Source organism: Narcine bancroftii, chromosome 10 (genome assembly GCF_036971445.1).
Source record: "Narcine bancroftii isolate sNarBan1 chromosome 10, sNarBan1.hap1, whole genome shotgun sequence".
In the NCBI taxonomy this organism is placed as follows: domain Eukaryota; kingdom Metazoa; phylum Chordata; class Chondrichthyes; order Torpediniformes; family Narcinidae; genus Narcine; species Narcine bancroftii.
In genome coordinates, this window is record NC_091478.1 from 63,554,599 (window position 1) to 63,578,585 (window position 23,987).

General features: G+C 37.5%; 1 protein-coding gene across 4 annotated transcripts in view; it reads left to right on the forward strand.

Moving 5' to 3' along the window:
• Positions 1 to 23,987, forward strand: part of bbs2 (Bardet-Biedl syndrome 2) — a 124,369-nt gene that overhangs the window by 36,606 nt on the left and 63,776 nt on the right. For all 4 annotated transcript variants that reach the window (XR_011345660.1, XM_069901057.1, XM_069901058.1 and 1 more), the window contains exons 9-13: positions 2,124 to 2,259; positions 7,353 to 7,492; positions 8,257 to 8,401; positions 20,434 to 20,605; positions 22,461 to 22,590. Coding sequence is in view for 3 of the 4 variants with exons in the window: in XM_069901057.1 (XP_069757158.1) it covers positions 2,124 to 2,259; positions 7,353 to 7,492; positions 8,257 to 8,401; positions 20,434 to 20,605; positions 22,461 to 22,590 (723 nt within the window). In the remaining variant the exon portion in view is untranslated. The remainder of the gene's footprint in view (positions 1 to 2,123; positions 2,260 to 7,352; positions 7,493 to 8,256; positions 8,402 to 20,433; positions 20,606 to 22,460; positions 22,591 to 23,987) is intronic.

Sequence of the window (23,987 nt, forward strand, 5' to 3'; positions counted from 1 at the left end):
TGGGGAAGTGATAATTCAAGTTACTGAAGATCAGAAGTTACCGGAAACGTGTTCGAGTGCTTTAATAACTGTTATCCCAAAGGAAAACAGAGATCCTTTACAGGTATCTTCATATAGACCTATTTCTTTATTGAATGTGGAGTATAAAATTATGGCAAAAGTATTAGCTAACAGACTTGTTAAATATTTACCTAAATTAGTACATATTGATCAAAAAAAAAGAAATGCCTCAGATAATATACTTCGATTGCTTACTTTGATCAATGTTTATCGGCGGCAACCTAATCAACCTATGGTAGTTGTATTAGATGCTGAAAAACCTTTTGATAGGGTTGAATGGGACTTTTTATTTAAGCTATTAGAGAAGTTTAAATTTGGCCCATTCTTTATTGGCTGGGTTAAGGCTTTATATATAACAATTACAACACAGAAACAGGCTAATTCAGCCCTTCTAGTCCATGCTGAACTCCTTCTCCCTCCTAGACCCATTGACCCACACCCAGCTTGTAACCTTCCATACCCCTCTCATCCATATACTTATCCAACTTTTCCTTAAATATTAAAATTGAGCCCGCATCTACCACTTTGGCCAGAAGCACATTCCACACTCCCACCAGCCTGAGTGAAGAAACTTTCCCTCATGTTTCCCCTATACTTTTTCCCCTTCAATCTCAATCCATGTTCTCATGTTTGAATCTCCCCCACTCTCTATTTTTTAAACTTTATTTAAAAGATAAGTAAAAAGTATAAGTCTAAATATTCAAACAAAATAATTTTACAAAGATTTATATGAAAAAAAACACAAGAAACATATAAATAAAAAAAACAAACAAAAAGGAACAATAAAAAAACCCTCCCACCCCCCCACCCACCCCTTCAGCTAGCCCCCTTAAGGGGAGCCAAAAATATAAATCATATATATATAAAAAATATATAAATGTTAGTAACAGTTCAAAATACATCTAATTGCATATATTTCAAAAACGTTGACCACTTATCAGCAAAAAAATAATTATCGTGTAAATTATAAGTAATTTTTTCCACAACGATACAAGCTTTCAATTCATTATGCCAGCGTATTATATTAATTTCTACATCATCTTTCCAAGTAATAGCAACATATTTACACGCTACCGATAACACCAAACGTACAAAAGCAATTTGAACTTTATCCAAACCCTTTCCCTTTAATGAATACGAATCTCCTAACAAAAAAAAACATTGGATCCAAAGGTAATTTAAAATTATACAATTTTTCCAAAACTATTTTAATTTCTTGCCAAAATGGTTGGACTTTCACACAGGTCCAAACAGCATGTAAAGGAGTACCAATATATAAACCACATCTAAAACAAGAATCTGAATTAGTAAACCCTTTTTTTAAAAACTTTTCCAGGGTCAAATACAATTGATGTAAAAAATTATAATTGACCATACCATATCTTACATTAGTCAATTTAATTACATTGTCCTGACACATGTTCGGCCTATCATCTTCAGGAAAAGTAAACAATAAATGAGTCTCCCATTTAAGTTTAGATTTTTCCCAATCTGACTTATCCATATTGTCGTCTAATAAATTATACATAACTGAAACATAACCCTTCTTTGGTATAGTAGAAGTCAAAGATTCAAATTTTGACAAAGTAGGTAAATACACCTCTCTGCCATAAGTGTGGAATTAGCCTGTTTCTGTGTTGTAATTGTTATATGGTAACCTCCTCGAAAAACTTTATAAGATTGGTTAAACACGACCTACCATGCAGCGACCATGTTTTGTCAGAAGATCTTTAAAAGTGACAGAGGTGAGTGACCTTGCAGGTTTTACTCCCTCTGCTGCCTTGACTCATTTCTGGTCTCATTTAATTTTGATCATTAACTCTATGCCATATTCTTCTTTGTAGCAGTGCTTCCCACTACTCATTGATAATTGTTTTTTTCATAACTACTTGGTTTTGCATTTTATTTATTGCAGCCCATTTACTGTTCATTTGAGTGCTTATTTCAGGGAGAAATAAATTAATCCATTGTGATACACTAAGAGTAAATGAATTAAAGTTTAAAACTTGTTATTACATTAATTCAGTGAGCTGATAATCATTACTAGAATGTATATTTAATAGATTGATGCACGAAGTGACCGCACCGGTGAAGTAATCTTTAAAGATAACTTTAGCTCCTCCGTTGCTGGAATTGTGGAGGAGGATTACAGGATGGATGGACAAATGCAGCTCATCTGCTGCTCAACAGAAGGAGAAGGTAAGTATTTATTTCTTTTTATCTCTTGTGTAAATTTGGATCAGTGACTTGTCATCATCCAAATGATACCATTGATTCTTGTAAGGGTGTAACTAACATTTTACTAATTGTTTAAAAGCCTAAGGCTGGATCTCGCTGAGATAGACAGATCATTGGGAATGCATTTAAATTCCTGTTCTGCCCTGAGTTTCTTGATTTCAAAACCCTGTTGGTTCCAAGACAACAGTGAATCAGAATCATGAATTGCATTGTAGAGATGGAGTTCCTTTCATGTAAAAGAGCAGCTGGGAATAAATTTATTTTCCAGCTCTTGGTCAAAAGTGCTGAAGGTCAAGACACATCAAATAATCATTTTGAAAGTCTTTCCAGGAAGACTTGGAATGCAGTCCTTTCATACGATGAATTTCAAATTCTTGCCATTACATGGGTGAAAACGGTTTTGAATTTCTGTCAAACCATTCTGTCAATTCTTCACCTTTAATCTTATCCCCTCTTCTGAGGGGAAAAAGGTCCTTCCTTGTTGCTCCAAATCTTTTCTATAATGTGATGATCAAACCTGCATGCAATAATCTAGATGTGGCCTCATCAAAGTTTTATACAGTTCAAATAATGCCCCTATATCTAAGGTGACAGAATGCATCTTGTAAGCCTTCTTATTCTAAGAATACATGGCATGAACTCCAAGATTCTTTGGCTTTGCACTTTTTTTAAACTTTATTTATTTGTTCAAAATACAGATAATAAGTAACATATATAATAATAAACAAAGCACGAATGTTATATTTTATATATATTAAAAAAAAGAAAGAAAAAAAAGGAAAGAAAAACCCCCCCACCCTCTTTCAGCCAACTCTCCTAAGGAGAGCCATAAAGAAAAAAGAAAAAAAATAAAGAAAAATAAAGCGTACATATTAAAATCTAGTCAATATAAATCAAAATTCTGAATATAACAACCACCTATTAATAAAAAAAACTATAGTTATCCGCGAAACGTATGTAATTTTTTCCATTATTAAACAATATTTCATCTCATTATGCCAAAAGTCTCAAATTTAATCATTTCAGGTAAAATCATATCTCTACCGAACACGTTTTACCAAAGATCGAACTTGATAAAAATACGCTTCCGCTTAATCGTACTGTTTAAACCCTGAACATTAAAAGTAGCAAACTTTAACTTTGACATATCCACTAATATTACTAAAAACTAATAATATTAATAAATAAAGACTCAGATCAACATAAATAGGCCCTTCAATAGGAGAAAAAGAAACCACAAATTAAAGTCTAAATAAAATGAAAATTAAAAAAAAGATTTAAAAAAAACCCCCAAAAAACTACCAAAAAGTGGTAATCCCTAAACAAAAGTTGGGTGTGGATCACCCAGCAGTGGCTGATGACTAGTAGAACATAGAGCAAATTTCTCCTTCCCCAGCCAAACAAAGAATAACAACAAAATATCATAATGACATAAAAAGAAAATAAAAATAAAAAAGTTCTATTCATCAAAAATTCCAGACTCGACGACCCCATTTCAAGGAAACGGACTCTTTCCATTCCCATTTCTCCCATTTCTGCCATTTCTTCCATTTCCAGAACAACCAGATTTTTCTTTAGGAGACAATGGTGGACTACGTCTTTGTCCTCTTACATCTGGCAACAAGTCAGCAAAACTCATTGCTTCACACTCATTCTCAAAAAACCGAGATTGAAAGTCTCCACAAAACACCTTCAACACTGCCGGATAGCGAAAAGTAGACTTATAACCTTTACGCCACAAAACTTCTTTAACTGGATTAAATCGACGCCGACGCTGAATAACCTCTTGACTCAAATCAGGATAGAAAAAAACTCTACTATTCTGAATCATTAATGGAGCTTGTCGTTGTCTCGCATTTTGCACTGCTAGACGAAGTATCGTTTCTCTGTCCAAATAATTCAAACATAGAATTATCACGGGTCTCGGTGGTTGACCAGGCAGAGGTCTTCTTCTTAAGGCTCTATGAGCTCTTTCCAATACCAGACCTCCAGAGAAAAATTCCTGCCCCAGTATTTGTGGAATCCATTCGGTAAAAAAACGAAGAGGATCTTGCTCTTCCATACCTACTGGCAAACCAACAATCTTCACATTATTCCTTCTACCTTGATTCTCCAAATAATCTACTTTCCTCTCTAACTCCCTCTCACGTTCTCGCAATTCTTTAACGGATTCTTCCACCTCCAACCCTTTTTCTGTATTAGAAGCCACTTGTTGACATTTCAAAAAAGCAGCCTGAAATTGTTTAAAATCCTCACAAGATGCTTCCACACATATTTTATCTGTATCCAGTTCCAAACTGAGCCTCTGAGACATTTCATTCATCATAAGCTGAATGATAAAGCTTAGCTGTTTACATTGTAATTCAGAAAAGCTCAGCCCTGCTTTCTCTTGCGTAGTGGCAGAACCAGGTAACTGCAGCTCCTGCTGCATCTCTACAACAGGCAGTTTAACAGTTTTACTGCGGGTCTGGACTCCCAGCGACGGCACCCTGACTTCTTCAGGGGGCCGACGCTGTTCTTCCCCTGCAACCCGTTGTTGCTTCAAAAACTCACAAAAAAAGACCAAAATATTCAGATTGGAGTATATCCTGGGGTATTTCAAGCAATGGAGTCGTCTTCTTGCATGCCCCCTCTGTTAAAGTCGGCAGGCTGCCAGAATCAGGATCCACATCGGGGGCACACACACCTTCCTCCCGAGAACGGGTAATTCCAGCGATGTCCTTCTGGTGAGTAGTAGTCATTTTTTGAGCTACCACAGGCAATCTCTGTGGTTTAGGCTTGAAAGAAAGCAAACCTGAAGTTGTAGCAGACTGTTTAAGCTCTAAATCTTCAACACTCCGAAAATGTAGTTTCTTCTGTACTTGAGGTTTAATCTTTTTACCATTAATAGCCATAACAATTCCTTGATACTTTAAACTAAGTTTTAAAAAATTTAAACCTGAAAACAAAGAGTTAAAAACGGGTTCTTAAAAGTCTGGCCAGAGAGGTCGAGATTACACGTCTAGACTCTACGCCATCTTTCCACGCCCCCCCCTTGCTTTGCACTTAAGTGCATCACTTGTGGGTAAACTTGCCAGCTTTCCCTTCCAAATGCATTCCTTCACGTCTCTTCAAATTGAATTCTATTGTCACATTTTTGCTGACATTACACTCCAGTAATTTTTTTCCTGCAAGCTGCATCTTTTTCCCTTGTTATCAGTAGCCTATTTCTGTATTATTAAAAAAAAATCATAACCCTACATATACACTTAAATTGATGATGAATCAAAGGAAAGAAACCAAGGAGTCCTGTACAGAATAGTGCAGAATTCAGTCGCAAAGTTCTGAACAACGGTTGATAATTCCAGTTTGCTTCCTGCCGGTGTACCAATTTTGGATTGAATATGCTATTTTCTGTTGTGTACCCAGATGCTGAGTTTCCTGTTCACTCTATGAAAAGCTTTGTCAAATGCATGTAGTTACATCAAAAATATTATCCTTGTGGATTTTCCTGCAATCTCTTTTTTATATAAAAAAAGATCAAAGTAGTTTGACATGATGCTCCCCTAACAAATCTATGGTTATTGGTCTATCTAAATGTATGGTGTCTTCAAAAATGTTTTCTACTAACTTGCCCAATGTTAGACACAATCAGCTGAGATTTTCTAGATTGTACTTTTCACCGTTTGAATCATCAGAACCATATTAATAGTGTTTTTTTTCCCATTGGCATCATTGAACTGCAAATGATGTTTTCTTCCCTTCTCTTAACCACATTTTAACCAAACGATGATTTATATACTTTTAAAGATAAGATGTAATCCAGTGACATCAGTGCTAGAGAGATGATGAACTTGCCCTAGAATAGAAGAATCAACCATAACATAAAGAAACTTAACCAACCTAATTTGAACCAACCAAACTTGGAGCAAGCTTGCTGTAGCCTAAATAATCCTCAACCTCAGATTAACTTGATTTATAAGATCCCTTAATGTTTCCTCTTTTCCCTATATCCAAGATGACAGGATGTGTATTGAATCCAAAGCTTCACTTTCACCCTTCTTGCCTGTACTGCCCAATTCTTTAATGAAAGTGTTCTCTTAGAACCATGTCGGCCTCAGCCAGAAGTTACCTGATGGGTATCTAATAAAACTCTCAAAATCTTTTTGCTGACCTATTCTTTTTGTATGTGCAAAGTATTTTTTTTAATGTTTTGTCCTGATGTTATTATCAATAATGTTCTCAACCCATGTACTTTGATTTTAAATTTGCTCCTGCATTTACTATATTCATGTAGACTTCCTGCAGTGAATCAATCTTTACTTCCTTGCTGTAATTAATCATGAGTTATAACCCTTTAGAATTTGTTCTGACTGTGCTATGTAATGATGTCTGGTAGTATCACAGTATGAATGTCAGGTGGTGTTGAAATAAATCTTACACCAGGACATGGGTCATGTCATCCCCATGGTTGATTGAGATCTGCATTTCTTTCTTCAGTGCCTTTTTTGAATATTTTATTTTTCGTTTTCCATCAATAAACAAGGAAGCAACATCACAAACTGCTTCAAAGTGTACAGATATCCCCCAACAATCTGCATACATGTTATGTTTCCTCTCCCACTCCCCTTTTAAAAGAGAAAAAACATACTAGGTGTAATGTTGGCGCTTCCAATGAACATCTGGGGAGGCTATGGAACCACCCCCTTATATGATTTCTTTTATTAATCCACCTATTGTTGATTTTTTGTCAGGATGTGGCAACAGCTGCGCTCCTTTATACGTCAGATATAGCTGCCATAGTTTAACAAAGGTGCATGTTCGTTTCTAAGATTGTATGTGATTTTTTTTCCATGGGAATACAGCTGTGCATCTCTGTAGTCCATCTACTGATAAGAAGAGGGGTGACAGACTTCCAGGTCATCATTTTTTTGCTATGGACAAAGCAATTAATACAAATTGAATTTGAAATTTGGTTAATTTATAGCTTATATCCAGAAGGCCTTTCTCAGTGCCTTGAGATGAAATGAAAGACTGGAATTGCTGATTTAAATGACTTGTCTCATGTTCTTTAGTTCGAGGCTATCTGCCTGCCAGTTGGGAGATGAAAGGAAATTTGATGGACACAAATGCAGAACAAGACCTGATCCGGGAACTGAGCCAGAGGAAACAGAACCTATTGCTTGAACTGCGTAACTATGAGGAGAATTCAAAGGTTGGTTCTCCAGAGAGCGTGATTACAAACTGAGTTACCAATCATCAATTACTTGGAAAAATATTGAATGTGGTAATTCATGAGAATCAGTCGATTGATCATGTAATTCCTCACAATGTGCAAGGAGGACAGACAGCTCATTGAGTCCTAGCTGGCTATCAATACATTCTCATACTCCACCTATTTCCCTGTAATCTCTCTCACATACCCATCAACTCCCCTCCACTCAACCACCTCCCCCTAACAGGATTCCCTGTTTTACCCCTACCATCCATCTGATCCATGTGCTCCAGGGATAATTTAGACTAATGAATTAACCTACCAACCTACATGTCTTTAAGACATGGGAGGAAACAACAGCACTTTGACCAACATATGTGGAAAGAACATACAAACTTCACATTCACAGCTCACGAGGTCAGGATTGAACTTGGGTCACTGAGAGCTGTGTGGCAACAGAGCTAACTGCCACTAAAGTGCTACTTCTTCATTTGCATTTATAATATGATTGTGGTAGAAAATTACTCTGATTTTTACTCTGTATATTTCTGATTTGCAATGCATAAAGTATTATCCAATGTTATATCTGCCAATGCTGTACAAGGTAATATTTACCTGCTCTAAACCTGTGTGTGTGCGATGGGGATTTTTAAAATCCAGATTTAGTCTGTAAATGCAAGGGCAAAAAGAGAGAAGTATGACCAGATAACTGATGAATCAAGGAATGTGGTTAAACCATGAATTAAATATTGCATTTGTATCAGGTTGCCTTAGGTGCCCTTGGAGGGGAAGGGGGTGGAAAAATGGGCATTATTCCAGTCAACACACAACTGCAGACATGCTTGTCTGTCAATATGGGAACTAACAGCCAAAAACCACATGTGGAGTTGAGCATTTCTACATTTAATGGTAAGTTTATCTTAAGATATATCAAATTACAAGAAATATATCAAAAATTTTTTTGTCAAGGCTTCTGTTTGCATTACTAATACTCCATTACTATTTTTAAAAAAATCCAATTATTACAATCCTGTTTTTAAAGTATTTTTATTTTTAAAGCTCTTGTCTTGGTTGATCAGTTAGTTCTGAACATTCATTTTTTTCATTATTTAATCCATCTATAGTTAACCTAATACTGGGGACAAAAGCAGCTATTTTATGAAAGTGACAATTAATTATGGGACTATTTTGGGGAGAAAACATGGAAGTTCTTCCAGATGACCAAATCAATGTGTAGCACTTAACCAACTTTGCTAAAACTAGATTATAGTAAAATCCCGATTATCTGACACCTACGGGGATCGCGGATGTCGGAAATGTGAATTTTCTGGTTGACTGAGATTCGCTCTTCCACTGCTTAAATATTACACCTACATTAAGAATATAAGAGTCACCCCAGTAGTGAGTGGCATCAGCTGGATCTTCATCTGAGGTACCACCGTTTTATTCAAATGCAACTTTATTGAAACTTTATTCAAATGGGGGAGGGGAGGGCTCTGCTAGCTGATTATTTGCTCCCAAGGGGTTGTGTGTTGCTTCAAAGGACATTTACAATTTTAACTTTTATTAAAACTTTATTTATTCTTTTTATTTAAAATGTATTTATTTCCTTGGAGTTTTTTTTGCCAGTAATTTGAATTTCTGGTTGATTGAGTGCTGGATAATAGAGATTTTCCTGTATTTGGTTATTATCACATCGCTTGATTGAAAGACTTTGTTACATGCACATTGGCTTCCCATTTTCTTGCCTATTGTTAGTTCTTATTTGGCTGCAGAGCACTTTGGGATATTCTGAGAAAATGAAAGGAATTATATAATTGCATTTCCTTTTTTTTTCATAAATTTCTTGTGATAGTCCCAAAATTACAACTTTGTTTTCAGTCGCACATTCAGTTTTAGACTTGCCAACCATTTTTTTAAAATAAAAACAATGATTCGAAGTCATGAATGATCTTTAATATTTGCTTTACGGGCAACTTGTATGCTACAAAGGGCATCAATAGATTCAGCTGCAACAGCATCTGTGACAGTCATTGAACCTAGCAAGCTCAAGAAGTACATCACCCTTAGCTGCAGGTGACATGTCTGTAAGTTCACTATACCCACTGGTTGTCTACTCAGTACAACGGCTTTCTGATTTGCTTCTTTTGAGTACAGAAATTGAAAGATAGGGGGGCGTGGCAAGATGGCGTAGAGGACAGACATGCGGTCCCACCCTCCCTCAGCTAGTTTTTTAAGCACCTGTTTTTAAAGTTTATATAGTTTATAAAGTTTATAAAGTTTGTGTTGATGTGAATAATGTATTTCTGGCTGGGGGGTGGGGATGGATAGCACTGAAATCTTTTATAATCATCCACCACTAGTGAGGTTTACCACACCCAGTTTTTTTAGGGTGTTACTACCTATGGGTAGTTTTATTTTGGAATAATTAATATTTCCTTTTTCTTACATTTTCTTTAAGTATCTAGGGGAGGGATAGTGATTTAAGTTATTAAAAGGGGAGTGACATTGTGTAGTGAGAGATTATATTGTTAATTTGTAAGGATGTCTAATTTGAAATTTGCAACTTTTAATGTTCAGGGGTTAAATAATCCAATTAAGCGAAAGCGAATTTTGGCTTGTATTAAGAAAATGAAAATTGACATTGCCTTTTTACAAGAAACTCATTTGACTGAAAAATAACATTTGAAATTGAAGAGAAATTGGGTTGGACATGTGTTTTCTTCATTTAATTCTAAGGCAAGAGGTGTAGCAATTTTAATTCATAAGAATTTGCCTTTTGAATTACAAAATGTGGAAGGAAATGTTGGACGGGTCTTAAAGGTGAATTGTAAAGTTTTTGCTGAACCTTGGACTTTGTTCAATGTTTACACACCTAATGTGGATGATGAGCATTTTATTTCTGATGCTTTTTTGTTGTTAAATCAAGGTAATGAAAATATCATAGTTGGGGGAGATTTTAATTGTGTTTTGGATCCTTTACTGGATAGATCTCCAAAAAGTATAAAGAAATCAAAGATGGCAACACAAATTGGGGCCCTGATGAAGGACTTAAATTTGGTGGCTATTTGGAGAAGGGTCAATCCTACGGAGAAGGATTTCTCCTTTTATTCGTTCCGACATGATTCATTTTCTAGAATAGATTTTTTTTTAGTATCGTCACATTTACAAGGAAGAGTTATTACAGGCGGAATATAAAAGTAGGGTTATATCAGATCATTCTTTATTATTTTTCTCTTGTGTAAGTTCAGAAGTGGTACATTCATCTTATAGATGGAGATTTAATACAATGTTGTTGAAAAAAACCCAGAATTTATTACTTTTGTTAAGGAACAGATTACTTTATTTTTGACTGAGAATGCTAATTCTGTAGATAGTTGCTTTGTATTATGGGATGCATTAAAAGCTTATTTAAGAGGGGAGATTATTAGTTATACTACTAAAGTTAAGAAACAGTATATGGCAGAGAGTTTGGAACTGGAGAAGCAAATTGCTGAATTGGAGAAGGAATTTCAGAAAGATGTAACAGAAGATTAAAAAAAAGTGGCTTTGGCTAATTTGAAATTACATTATAATACATTGCAAACTTATCAATTTGAGCATTTAATTAATCGATCTAAGCAACGTTATTATGAGTTGGGTGAGAGGGCACATAAGGTACTAGCGTGGCAGTTAAAGACGGAACAGGTTTCACGGACTATTAATGCTGTTAAAAAAGAATTCAACAGTTACTTATAAACCTCAGGAAATCAATGACCAGTTTTATTCATTTTACAAAAAATTGTATACTTCTGAGGGGAAACAGGATAGTGGTTCTATTGAATCTTACTTATCTAAATTAACGTTACCAGCATTGGAAGAGGAGGATGTTATGGAATTGGAAACTCCGTTTACAGAATTTGAGATTAAGGAAGCTATTTTGGAGATGCCAAATGGGAAGTCACCAGGAGACGACGATTTTCTGTGGAATTTTATAAAAATTTTTATGAAGATTTATCCTCTGTGTTTGAGGAGGTGTTACAAGTAACTGAAGAGCATGAGTTGCCGGAATCTTGTTCGAGTGCTTTAATTACTGTGATTCCGAAAAAAGATAGAGACTTGTTAAAGTGTTTTTGTATAGACCTATTACTTTACTGAATGTAGATTATAAAATCATAGCAAAAGTGTTAGCAAATCGACTTGCCAAGTATTTACCTAAATTAATACATATTGATCAAACAGGTTTTATTAAGAATAGAAATGCTTCAGATAATATTCTTCGATTAATTACTTTGGTCAATGCATATTGACAGCAGCCCAACCATCCAATGGTGGTTGTGCTTGATGCTCAAAAAGCTTTTGACAGGGTTGAATGGGATTTTTTTATTTAAGGTGTTTGAAAAGTTTAAATTTGGGCCTTTTTTAAATTGGTTGGGTTAAAGCATTATATACGAATCCGATTGCCAGAGTTTCATTACCATTTAAATTGACATGTTCGACCCGACAAGGGTGTCCATTGTCACCAGCCCTGTTTGCATTGGCTATTGAACCGTTATCTATTCATTGTCTTATTGTTTGAGCTAAGAAGGATGAGAGTTATGGAATAAGAGTATAAGATTAATCTATTTGCAGATGATGTTTTGATATATTTGACAAATCCAGAACAATCTTTGCCGCATTTGCGGGAATGTTTATTACAATATGGAACATTATCTGGATACAAGGTTAATTGGGATAAGAGTGAAATTTTGCCAGTTGGAGAAGGAGATTATTCAGAATATAAAAATATTATTAAATTGAAATGGTCCTGAAAAATTAAATATTTAGGAATAATGGTCAATGTTGATTATCAATCTTTATATCAGTTAATTTATGTTCCTTTATTAAAAAAGATTAAAGCAAATTTAATTAAGTGGAAAGATCTCCTGTTAACTTTAATTGGCCATTAATTGCATTAAGATGAATATTTTTTCCTCGAATTCATTATTTATTTCAATCAATACCGTATTCTCTTTCAAAGGAATTTTTCAGGATTTAAATAAAGCTATGAGAGAATTTTTATGGAAAGGCAAATTACCACGGGCAGCATTATATAAACTTGCTTGGAAGTATGCATTAGGTGGGCTTCAATTACCCCATTTTCAAAATTATTATGAAGCTGCCCAGTTGAAATTTATTAGTAGACTGATGGATTTAGACCAACCCCTGAGTTGGGCTAAAGTTGAGAGGGCTTGTATTTCTGAAGTTGAGGTGCATCAATTTATATTTCGATGGAATGTAAATTTGTTGTGAGAATATAATATGCCGATATTAAAAATCTATTAAAGGTATGGACTAAAAAAAATAAGATTTTAGGATCAAAATGTAAATTGTCAATTTTAACTCCACTATATAACAATCAGCTTATTCCTTTTTCAATGTTTAATAATTATTTAAAGAGTTGGGACTCTAAGGGTATAAAGATGTTATAGAATTGTTTTGTAGAAAGACACTTTCTTTCTTTTAATCAATTGAAAGAGTGTTTTGATATTGCTGAAAATTCTTTGTTTGTTTATTATCAACTTGGAGCTTTGGTGAAAGATATGTATGGCAGAGAGATGATTTTACCTGTATTGATGGAATTTGAGTCTTTGATTTCTTCTATACCAAAAAAGGGTTATATTTCTGTTATGTACCAAGTATTACAAGACACTATGGATAAACAAGAATGGGAGAAGTCTAAGCTTAAATGGGAAAATGATTTAGCCTTGCAGATACGTGTCATGATAGTGTTACTAAATTGACGAATGTGTGGTATGGAATGGTTAATTATAATTTTTACACGAGTTGCATTTAACCCCAGAGAAATTGAAAAAATATGGTTTTAGTAATTCAGACTCTTGTTTTAGATGTGGTGTATGTACTGGTACTTTTTTGTTACATGCTGTTTGGTCTTGTGTTTATGTACAACCATTTTGGAAAGAAATTAGGTTAACTTTGGAAAAACTATTTGACATTGTTATCACTAGATCCATCTATTTTTTAAATGGGTTATATGATTCCTTTAAAGGGATTAGGGTTGGATAAATTTCAAATTGCATTTGTACATTTAGCATTGTCTGTAGCTCGAAAATGTGTAGCAAGTACATGGAAAGATTACATAGTGATTAATATAATGCAATAGCAAAATGAATTGAAAGCTTGTATTGTTATGGAAAAAAATACATATAATCTGCACGATAATTATTAGTTTTTGTTAATAAGTGGTTACCATATTTGGAATATATGCATTTAGATGTATTTTGATTCAAAGATCCCCACAGGAGGTTAGGAAAAAAGGTGGAGGCATGAGGAATAAATAAGGAGGTAGTGAAATGGATTCAGCAATGGTTGGATGGGAGGTGTCAGAGAGTAGTGGTAGAAAATTGTTTGTCCAATTGGAGGCCGGTGCCTAGTGGAGTTCCTCAGGGATTGGTCCTGGGTCCACTATTGCTTGTTATATATATGTATTTTTTTAAATTTTTTTATTTTTCACACTATAAACCACATTGATCAAGATACATACATTTTTCTTTTCAAATATATACAGTGTCGTTTTCTCCCCCCTCCCTCTTCCCATCCCACCCTCCCTACCTCCCCTCCCATTCATTTAAAGTACAGAATCTAAGATACATTAAACCTGTCAAACAATGTTGTCACTCAATAAAAATAAACAAGAAATTCCACTGAGTCAATTCTTTTCATTTCCTTCTCCTTCTGTCATTTTAGGTGGTAGATGTCCCCGGTAGGTTTTCTCTATTATGTTTCATGTATGGCTCCCATATTTGTTCAAATATTGTAATATTATTTCTTAAATTATGTTATTTCATTTCTATATACCATTGTTGTATTCTTAAGTTATCTTCTAATTTCCAGGCTGACATAATACATTTTTTTGCTACGGCTAGGGCTATCTTAACAAATCTTTTTTGTGCACCATCCAAATAACGATCTGGAAGTAGGGGTGGAGAATTGGATAAGCAAGTTTGCGGATGATACAAAGATTGGTGGTGTTGTGGACAGTGAGGAAGATTACCGTAGATTAAAAGGTGATTTAGGAAGGCTGGAGGTGTGGGCTGAGAAATGGCTGATGAAATTTAATACAGTTAAGTGTGAGGTGTTATATTTTGGAAAGGCAAATATAAATAGATCATATGCATTAAATGGTAGGCTATTGAGATGTGCAGAGCAACAAAGGGATTTAGGAGTTATGGTAAATAGTACCCTCAAGGCTGATACTCAGGTAGACGGTGTGGTGAAGAAGGCATTTGGAATGTTGGCCTTCATAAATCGGAGTATTGAATTCAAGAGTAGGGAGGTTATGATGAAATTGTACAAGGCATTGGTGAGGCCAAATTTGGAGTACTGTGTACAGTTTTGGTCACCAAATTATAGGAAAGATATAAACAAAATAGAGAGAGTGCAGAGAAGGTTCACGAGAATGATTTCAAGGTTTGAGTTACAGGGAAAGGTTGTGCAGACTGGGGCTTTTTTCTCTGGAGCGTAGAAGATTGAGGGGGGACTTGATAGAGGAGTTTAAGATTTTAAAAGGGACAGACAGAGTAAATGTGGATAGGCTTTTTCAATTAAGAGTAGGGGAGATTCAAACTAGAGGGCATGGTTTACGATCGAAGGGAGAAAATTATAAGGAGAACATGAGGGGAAATTTCTTTACGCAAAGAGTGGTAGGGATGTGGAATGAGCTTCCGGCAGATGTGGTTGAGGTGAGATCATTGGTTACATTTAAGGAAAGACTGGATAGTTACATGGAGAGGAGAGGACTGGAGGGGTATGGACCGGGTGCTGGTCAGTGGGACTAGGAGGTTGGGGATTTGTTACAGCATGGACTAGTAGGGCCGAACTGTTTTGTGCTGTAAGTGGTTATATGGTTAGTTTTTGTTTATATATTTTTGGCTCTCCTTAAGAGAGCTGGCTGATGGAGTGGGAGGGTGGGTGGTGACTTTTTTCTGCTTTTTTAATTGTTTATATATACATATAAAATTGTCTTTATGGAATATATGCTGTAATATTTCAAATAAATAAAGTTTAAAGAAAAGAAATTGAAAGATATGGAAATGGAACAGGGTGTAGCTCCATCTACTAGATCAAAAACCAACAAGGTCGGGTCAGATACAGCAATGAACTCTCTGAACCTTTCTCCATTAACAACGGCGTGAAGCAAGGCTGCATTCTCGCACCAACCCTCTTTTCAATCTTCTTCAGCATGATGCTGAAACAAGCCATGAAAGACCTCAACAATGAAGACGCTGTTTACATCCGGTACCGCACGGATGGCAGTTCTTCAATCTGAGGCACCTGCAAGCTCACATCAAGACACAAGAGCAACTTGTCCGTGAACTACTCTTTGCAGACGATGCCGCTTTAGTTGCCCATTCAGAGCCAGCTCTTCAGCGCTTGACGTCCTGTTATGCGGAAGTCAGCCTGAAGAAAACTGAGGTCCTCCATCAGCCAGCTCCCCACCATGACTACCAGCCCCCCAAATCTCCATCGGGCACACAAAACTCAAAACGGTCAACCAGTTTACCTGTCTCGGCTGCACCATTTCATCGGATGCAAGGATCGACAACGAGATAGACAACAGACTCGCCAAGGCAAATAGCGCCTTTGGAAGTCTACACAAAAGAGTCTGGAAAAACAACCAACTGAAAAACCTCACAAAGATGAGCATATACAGAGCCGTTGTCATGCCCACACTCCTGTTCGGCTCCGAATCGTGGGTCCTCTACCAGCATCACCTACGGCTCCTAGAACGCTTCCACCAGCGTTGTCTCCGCTCCATCCTCAACATTCATTGGAGTGACTTCATCTCCAACATTGAAGTACTCGAGATGGCAGAGGCTGACAGCATCGAATCCACGCTGTTGAAGATCCAACTGCGCTGGGTAGGTCACGTCTCCAGAATGGAGGACCATCGCCTTCCCAAGATCGTGTTATATGGCGAGCTCTCCACTGGCCACCCAGACAGAGGTGCACCAAAGAAGAGGTACAAGGACTGCCTAAAGAAATCTCTTGGTGCCTGCCACATTGACCACCGCCAGTGGGCTGATATCACCTCAAACCGTGCATCTTGGCACCTCACAGTTCGGCAGACAGCAACCTCCTTTGAAGAAGACCGCAGAGCCCACCTCATTGACAAAAGACAAAGGAGGAAAAACCCAACACCCAACCTCAACCAACCAATTTTCCCCTGCAACCGTGTCTGCCTGTCCCGCATCGGACTTGTCAGCCACAAACGAGCCTGCAGCTGACGTGGACATTACCCCTCCATAAATTTTCGTCCGTGAAGCCAAGCCAAAGAAAGAAAACTTGGATATTGAATTGAATGGGTGGGGTGAGAAAAGTTGCCCATAAAGGTTTCCTGTGGCATTGAATCATCTGTACAGTATTATTCTTTTCTACTTTTTTTTTAACTTACTGAGAGAGTAAATTAAAATATTAATTATGGATTCATTATTTGCCAGGATTTCTTGAGAAAGGACAATTTCATTTGTTTTAAAAATGTAATATTTAAGCATAATATTTGATACATTTATTGAAATATTGAACACATTTCTACATCTCCATAGTATTATTCTGAAAGCATTGTTTTACATTTATTTCAATGCTTTAAAGATCATCAGTACTAATCATAAACTAGTGTTCCAAGGAAGGAATCTTTTGTATCAATGGATGAGCTGTTTAAAGTATAAGTATTGTAAACACTTAGATCTAAAGATGAATTTGAACACAGAATTCTTCTCTAAATAATTAATGAATATGTGTTGAAGATATTAACTGTTTGGGATTAGGATTTTTGCACCAATGGCTTGTCATACGTACACTGTAATGAGATGCAGCATACCATTGTTGACCTCAGGGGTCACGATATGATAATAAAGGCTTGTCAGGGTTACACCACACGAAACATAATGTCAGAAATGAAAGCTGAGCAAAAGAGTGGATTTTTTCCATGTTTTGAAAATGTTATCACGACTTTAAGACAGCCAGTGCTTGAGATAAGGACGAGGAACAATTTCTCAGTGGAAGGAGAGTTTTGTAAGTTTGAAATTGTGCATTTTGATGACAAAAGTGACCTGGATGTGAAGTACAAACAAGGAAAGCTCATGTACATAGCAGACTTGTTAATGAGGTCAGCTCTATCACTGAAGAAAGCAGAAGATGGCACAGATGATGAGATCTTAGCCATGAGTCAGCACAGCAAACCGATGAGAGAAATCGAGGAAATAAACCCAGCTTTGATGCTCAAGCTGACAAGGGACTTCAGCAAATGAAAGAAATGACTGAAAGAGATGAAACACTACAAGTACTCAAAGATGTGGTGATGAGAGGTTGGCCAGATACAGTCAACAACACATCAGTTGCCATATGTGTGTTTTAGGCATACAGGGATGAGATAACAACCCATGATGGCACAGCAGGGTTAGCGTATGATAGTCCCTAAACAGACGAGGAGAGAGATGGTGCAACATGTCCATGCAAGCCACCATGCAATCGAGTCAAGTCTGAGGAAGGGTAGAGATGTTGTATTCTGGTCCAAATTAATCATGAGATAAAATAAATATCAGGCAGTGTAGTACTTGTAACGAGTGTCAAGCCCAGCAAGCAAAGGAGCCCCTCCAGACTCATGAAATCCCAGCCAGACCTTGGATGAAAGTAGGAGCAGACCTATTCATACTGTATGGAAAAGACCATTTCATCACAGTTGATTACTCAGACTTCTGGGAAGTAGATGAGATGGAATCAACTACAAATACAGATGTGATTGCATGTCTCAAATCACATTTCAGCCACTGTGGTATCCTGTGGTGAGTTTCAGTGCTTCATGAATGAGTGTAAAATACAACACACAACATCATCTTCTCATCATCTGCAATCCGAAAACAAGGCAGAGACATCTGTGAAGATTGCCAAAACAATGATGAAGAAATGTGGTCAGTCAGGAACATATGAGCACAAGGCAATCCTCAAATGGAGAAATACTACTCCAGAAGGAATACACAGCAATCCAGTGCAGAGATTAATGTTATGCTGTTCATGGACAAGATTAATAACAGCAAAACAACTCCTGAAGCCAAAAGATGTGAAGGGAGTGCAGCGGAAGAAGGGAAAGGAAAAGTAGAAAGACAAAATCGCAGTACAACAGTCAACAAAGCAATTCCAAGGACTGAAAGTGGGAGAAGCTGTCAGAGAGCAGGTCTTCAAAGCTCATGGGAAAGGACAACGTACGTGGCAGCTTGGGGTATGTATGAAAAAGTGTCATCTCAGTTGTATTTGGAAAGGTTTTGGGCAAGTATATAGCTGAAATTGAAAGCACATCAGATCAACATATGAAGCAGCCCCAAAGGGCCTAGACAGAACAGATAGCCATGTTGATGGAGATGTGCATGCACAGGCAACCCCAACAACATCAGGTGCAACATCAACAATGATGCTTACAATATGCTCATTGTCATCGTAACTCAACGTGATCAGCAACCACAGCAGCAACGTGTTCAACAGCAACTACAGGATGCAACAAGGGACCAGCAAGCATCACACCACCATGACCAGTTGCAACACCCACGAGAATCATCAAATCACTAGTGTGATACAGGTACACAATCCTTTATCTGGACATCTAAAATCCAGAAAGCTCAAAAAAATGGCATTTTTTTTCCTGGTACAGCAGAGAGAGAGAGAGAGACAGCAGCACAACTAGGTTGGGCTGAGGGCTGGGGGGGAGAGAGACGGCAGCGCCACTTGGGCGGGTGGGGGAGAGAGAAAGACAGCAGCACAACTTGGGCGGGTGAGGGGGAAGAGAGAGAGCAGCGCGACTAGGGCGGGCGGGGGGAGGAGAGACGGCAGTGTGACTCGGGCGGGTGGGGAGAGAGATGGTAGCGTGACTCGGGCGGGTGGTGGGGAGAGAGACAGCAGCGTGACTCGAGCGGGTGGGCTGAGGAGAGAGAAACGGAAGTGTGACTCGGGTGGGTGAGGGGGAGAGAGGTGCCAGCGCTACTGGAAGGGGGTGGATACAGCAGCACAATTTGGGTGGGCTTAAGTCTGGGGTAGCTGGCTTTTGATCTGAAATCTGGAAAAATCCGAAATTCAGAACATATTGTCCCCCAAGAGTTCCGGATAAAAGATTGTGTACCTGTACAATGATTTTGTAAAATACTGAGAATTGACATTTTTTTCAACAAAAATTCAATGTAAGACATTCAACTCAAAAGAGGAATAACAACTAAACTGAAATTATTAGTTTTTTTGTGGAATCTGGAGATTTAATGACTTGAAAAAATAATTATAACATGTTGATATTCATATCTCTATGTATAACTGGAAAAATGCAAGGCAATTAGCAAATTGCTTTTGGTTTTGTAAAGAAATGAAAGGGGGAATGTTTGGGATTAGGCTTTTTGCACCATACACTGTAATGAGATGCAGCATACCAATGTTGACCTCAGGGGTCATGATATGATAATAAAGGCTTGTCATGGTTACACCACACAAAACATTAACAACCAGTTTATCCGTATGATAGAGACTTCAGTATACCATTGGTTGAGGGCATTAATGCCTCTGGCACTAAAAACATAAACATGAATATGGACCTTTTGTCTATTAATTTATGGTTAGGACTTGTAGCTCCATGGTTGATATTTACAAGTTGTATAATTTGTGTTATACTTCATTACCTCTATATCTGAAGGACATTCTCATGAAACTGTTCAGTCCCCATATTCAAAGAGGAATATGGGTGAGATTGATTAATTGCATCATAATGAGGCTGATCAAAGATACTTGGACTCAATTTGATGGATGTAATCAATTGTTTATATGAACTAATTTGTATGCTTTGCAAACTTTGTTTAAGTATAGAAAAAGTATTTCATTTTATGTACAGTTCTGTCATATTTCTGTCATGAGTGTATGTTTTCATATAGACACCATCATTCGGGCTGTGCTCATCTTTGCTGAGGGTATTTTTAATGGAGAGTCTCATGTAGTTCATCCCAGTGCACACAAGCTCTCTGGACAGATTAGAGTTCCCATCATTCCACCCAAAGATGTTCCAGTGGATTTGCACATCAAGGCTTTTGTGGGCTATAGAAACAGGTGAGCAATGGGAGACAAGCCCTGTGAGACTGATCAAAATATAACTCATAAATGTTCTTCTTTTTAATTATTGCTTAAAGACATTTGAACCAGAGTCAAGTTACAATGAAAGGCATGAACTTGAAATGTCAACTTTGCATCTATCTCCACAGATGCTGCCTAACCTACATCACATTTCTACCATTCTCTGTTTAATTCTAAAATGGTCTAAGGAGCATCTCTGATTCGTGCAGCTGAACTTAAGATATGAAATGTATTCTACATCAGAGTGGCACATTCAGTCGATGCAGTGGTTTGAGCACAGATCCCTGTTCTCGTGTATTCAGCTTTTGTGACAAATATTTTGTATTTAGTCTGTAAGGTCACAAGATGATCTAGTCTACTTACATCTGATATTTGAAGCATAGCAGTCCATGCTCAAGGGGGAAGGTTGCACTCATTCTATATTGTCAGGAGGCCAAGGTTTTTCTTGCTGTGGTAAGAAGGCTGCCTTCCTTGTAAATTGTGAGCAAAAAGTAAATAGATGTTCACTGAGGACATGAGAATGTCCTACTTGTACTGAGCCAGGAAGCTATTGTTTGAAGCTCCAGCTGGAGGGTTTGAACATGTATTCCACAATTATTTTCCAGTGCACAGACAGAAATTTCTCTAAAGGAGATTCCACCTTTTGAACAAAACATGAAACAGTCCTCATATTTTGGTGCATATTCAAGAATATATAATGAGGCTGAAGGTATCAATTTACTATATCAAAAATAAATTCCTATTAGAAAAAGAACATTTGAGTGTGAAGGTCTTAAAGAACACATGGCAAGGATGATGATTTGGGATTAAAAGATGGAGATGCTATAGTTCACAAAATAGTAGATAATGAGTTTGAATGTTTTATGCATTCCTATGTTCACATTAAACATACTTTTTATGGGACCAAATGTTCAAAATTTGCTGTAGTACTTGCTCACAGAGCAGTTGGGGCCTTCAGTGTTCTCTGTTTAAATGTGCTTGTATAGTGTATGTTACATTAAAGAATTACTTGCTTTTTTCTGTTTGAAATAACATGCAACTAGCAGTCCAAGCAAAACTATGGGCACTGTAAATTGGAGGAGCAACATCTAATATTTCAGCTTCTCCGGTTTCTGCGAGACCACTCTCTGTTCACACTCTCTTCCCTGTCCCTCTATATTCTTTCCTCCAACTCTCCACCCCTTTCCCTCTCTATTCATAGAGCTATTCCTCCCCCCCCCACCCACCCCTGCTTGCTGTTATGCCTCCCCCCCTTTACCCACATGACCTCGCCTGTGGGGCTGTGCTCCTCCCCCACCACTCTCTCCCCACCACGTTTTTTCAGGTCCCTGCTAATATTTTGTTCATACCTTGATGAAGGCCTCAGGCCCAAAGCATTGGTTATGTAGCTTTGCTATATAAAGTGTGCTATTTGACTTGCTGAGTTTCTTCAGCATTGTGTTTTTATTTCAATCAGGGCATCTGCAAACTTTCATGTTTTTGTCCATGCATCTAACACTGTTATAAAGTCAATTATCTCATCCAATATGTGACAGTTGATTCTATGCAAATGCAAAATTGCTCCATCCCTATGAAAAAGTACAAAGCTTAAGATACATCAATGCACCGAAAATCCCCCAAAAGTGCATCAAGAAAATCACCTTGAGAGATCTCAATTAAATATAAAAATGGAATTGTGAGAGAGTCCAAATAAATAAAAGATAAATAAAGTGTTGAAAAACTCCACTTGTGTATTAGTAGCTCCATAACATCTCAAATTGTAGAAATAATTCATATGGTAGACAGTGTTGTTCAATGAAAGTGTGAAATAACTCTCTGATACTTTCCTCAGCATCCAATTCCACGTGTTTGAATTGACAAGACAGCTGCCACGATTCTCAATGTATGCTCTCTGCACTCCAGGAATTGTTTCTGATCCTCCAAGTTATGTCACCTTCACGATCAGTGATCGCGTGCAAAGAGTAAGTTGGACCACTGCTGGATTGTGACATGGTAATATTGAATGATAAAATAGTAAGTCATGTCTGTGATTCTGAATGATAGAGAAGGAAAGACTGAATCAGATAAGGTATCAAAGTTTTCAGGTCTTTACAAAGAATGAACTTAAAACATTAGTATTATGAGAACAATGAAGTAAAAGGCAATGTTGTAAGATACAGTCGTAAGTTGGAATTTGTAGACAGCGCAAACCATCAGCAGGATTATAATTGATTCAAGGAAATTTATCAGGTTGGCTGATTGGCAAATGAAATGCTATGTTACATTTTGGTAAAAAGAATGAGAAAAGGCGAGAGGACATTCTAAAAGTACAAAGACCGAGAACTCTGGGGGTTTATCTGTTTCAATTATTGTGAATGTCACGGCAGATGAAGAAAGTACATAGTGTAGTGAGTGGCACAGTGAATAAAGCAACAGAAGTTGTGAGCTGAACCAACAGAACTGTTTAATGGAATCTTCGCAGAAGTTTAAATAATTACAGTTGGTGCGCTATCACAATCACCCGACCTCTGAAGTCATGAACTTCACAGAATTTTTTGTGCCTCCTGGCTGCCGGGAACTCCTGATCTTGCGGGGGCCCACAACTACGGACAACAGATTTGATAATGGAGTGGTGCAGTTCGCCACATAACCCCCTCCCCACCACCGCCCAAAAGAACTGGAGTTTGTAAGTGACACCGCAGTCTCACTATACGCCTGGAACAGGCTGGTGGTCGCCCTCTGCGCCGGGGCATGACACCTGTACCAGCTGATCTAGATCCACGTGTGCCGGCCTAAGGCAATCTATCAAAACCATTTCTTATCTGCCACCAATGTCTAACAAACGTGGAGCCATCATTCCGAACCACCTTGAAAGGACCTTCATATGGCCATTGCAACGGCTTCTTGTGTACATCCCTGGGCAGGAATACATAAAGGAAATCCTTAAGTTCAGGCGGAATGTATGAAGTCATAGACCCATGCTGGGTGGCCACAATAGATGCCAGTGTACCAACCTTCTCCCTTAAGTGTGTGAGTATTGAAGTGGGAGATTCCTGCTGCCCTCATGCTGCTAGAATGAAATCCTCTGGGACCATTAGGGGGTCTCTGTAAACCAATTCTCCAGATGACGTATCTAGATTTTCCTTTGGTGCGGTACAGATACCTAAAAGTTCCAAAGGCAGTTCATCTATCCAATCTGGTCCCTTAAGACATGCCATGAGAACCATTTTCATATGATGGTGAAAACGTTCCACTAAGCCATTGGACTGGGAATGATAGGCCATCAACCAATGTAGTTGCGTGCCCAGCAATTGTGTGATTGTGGACCATAACACGGACGTAAACTGAGGTCCTCTGTCAGAGGAGGTATGCATGGGTA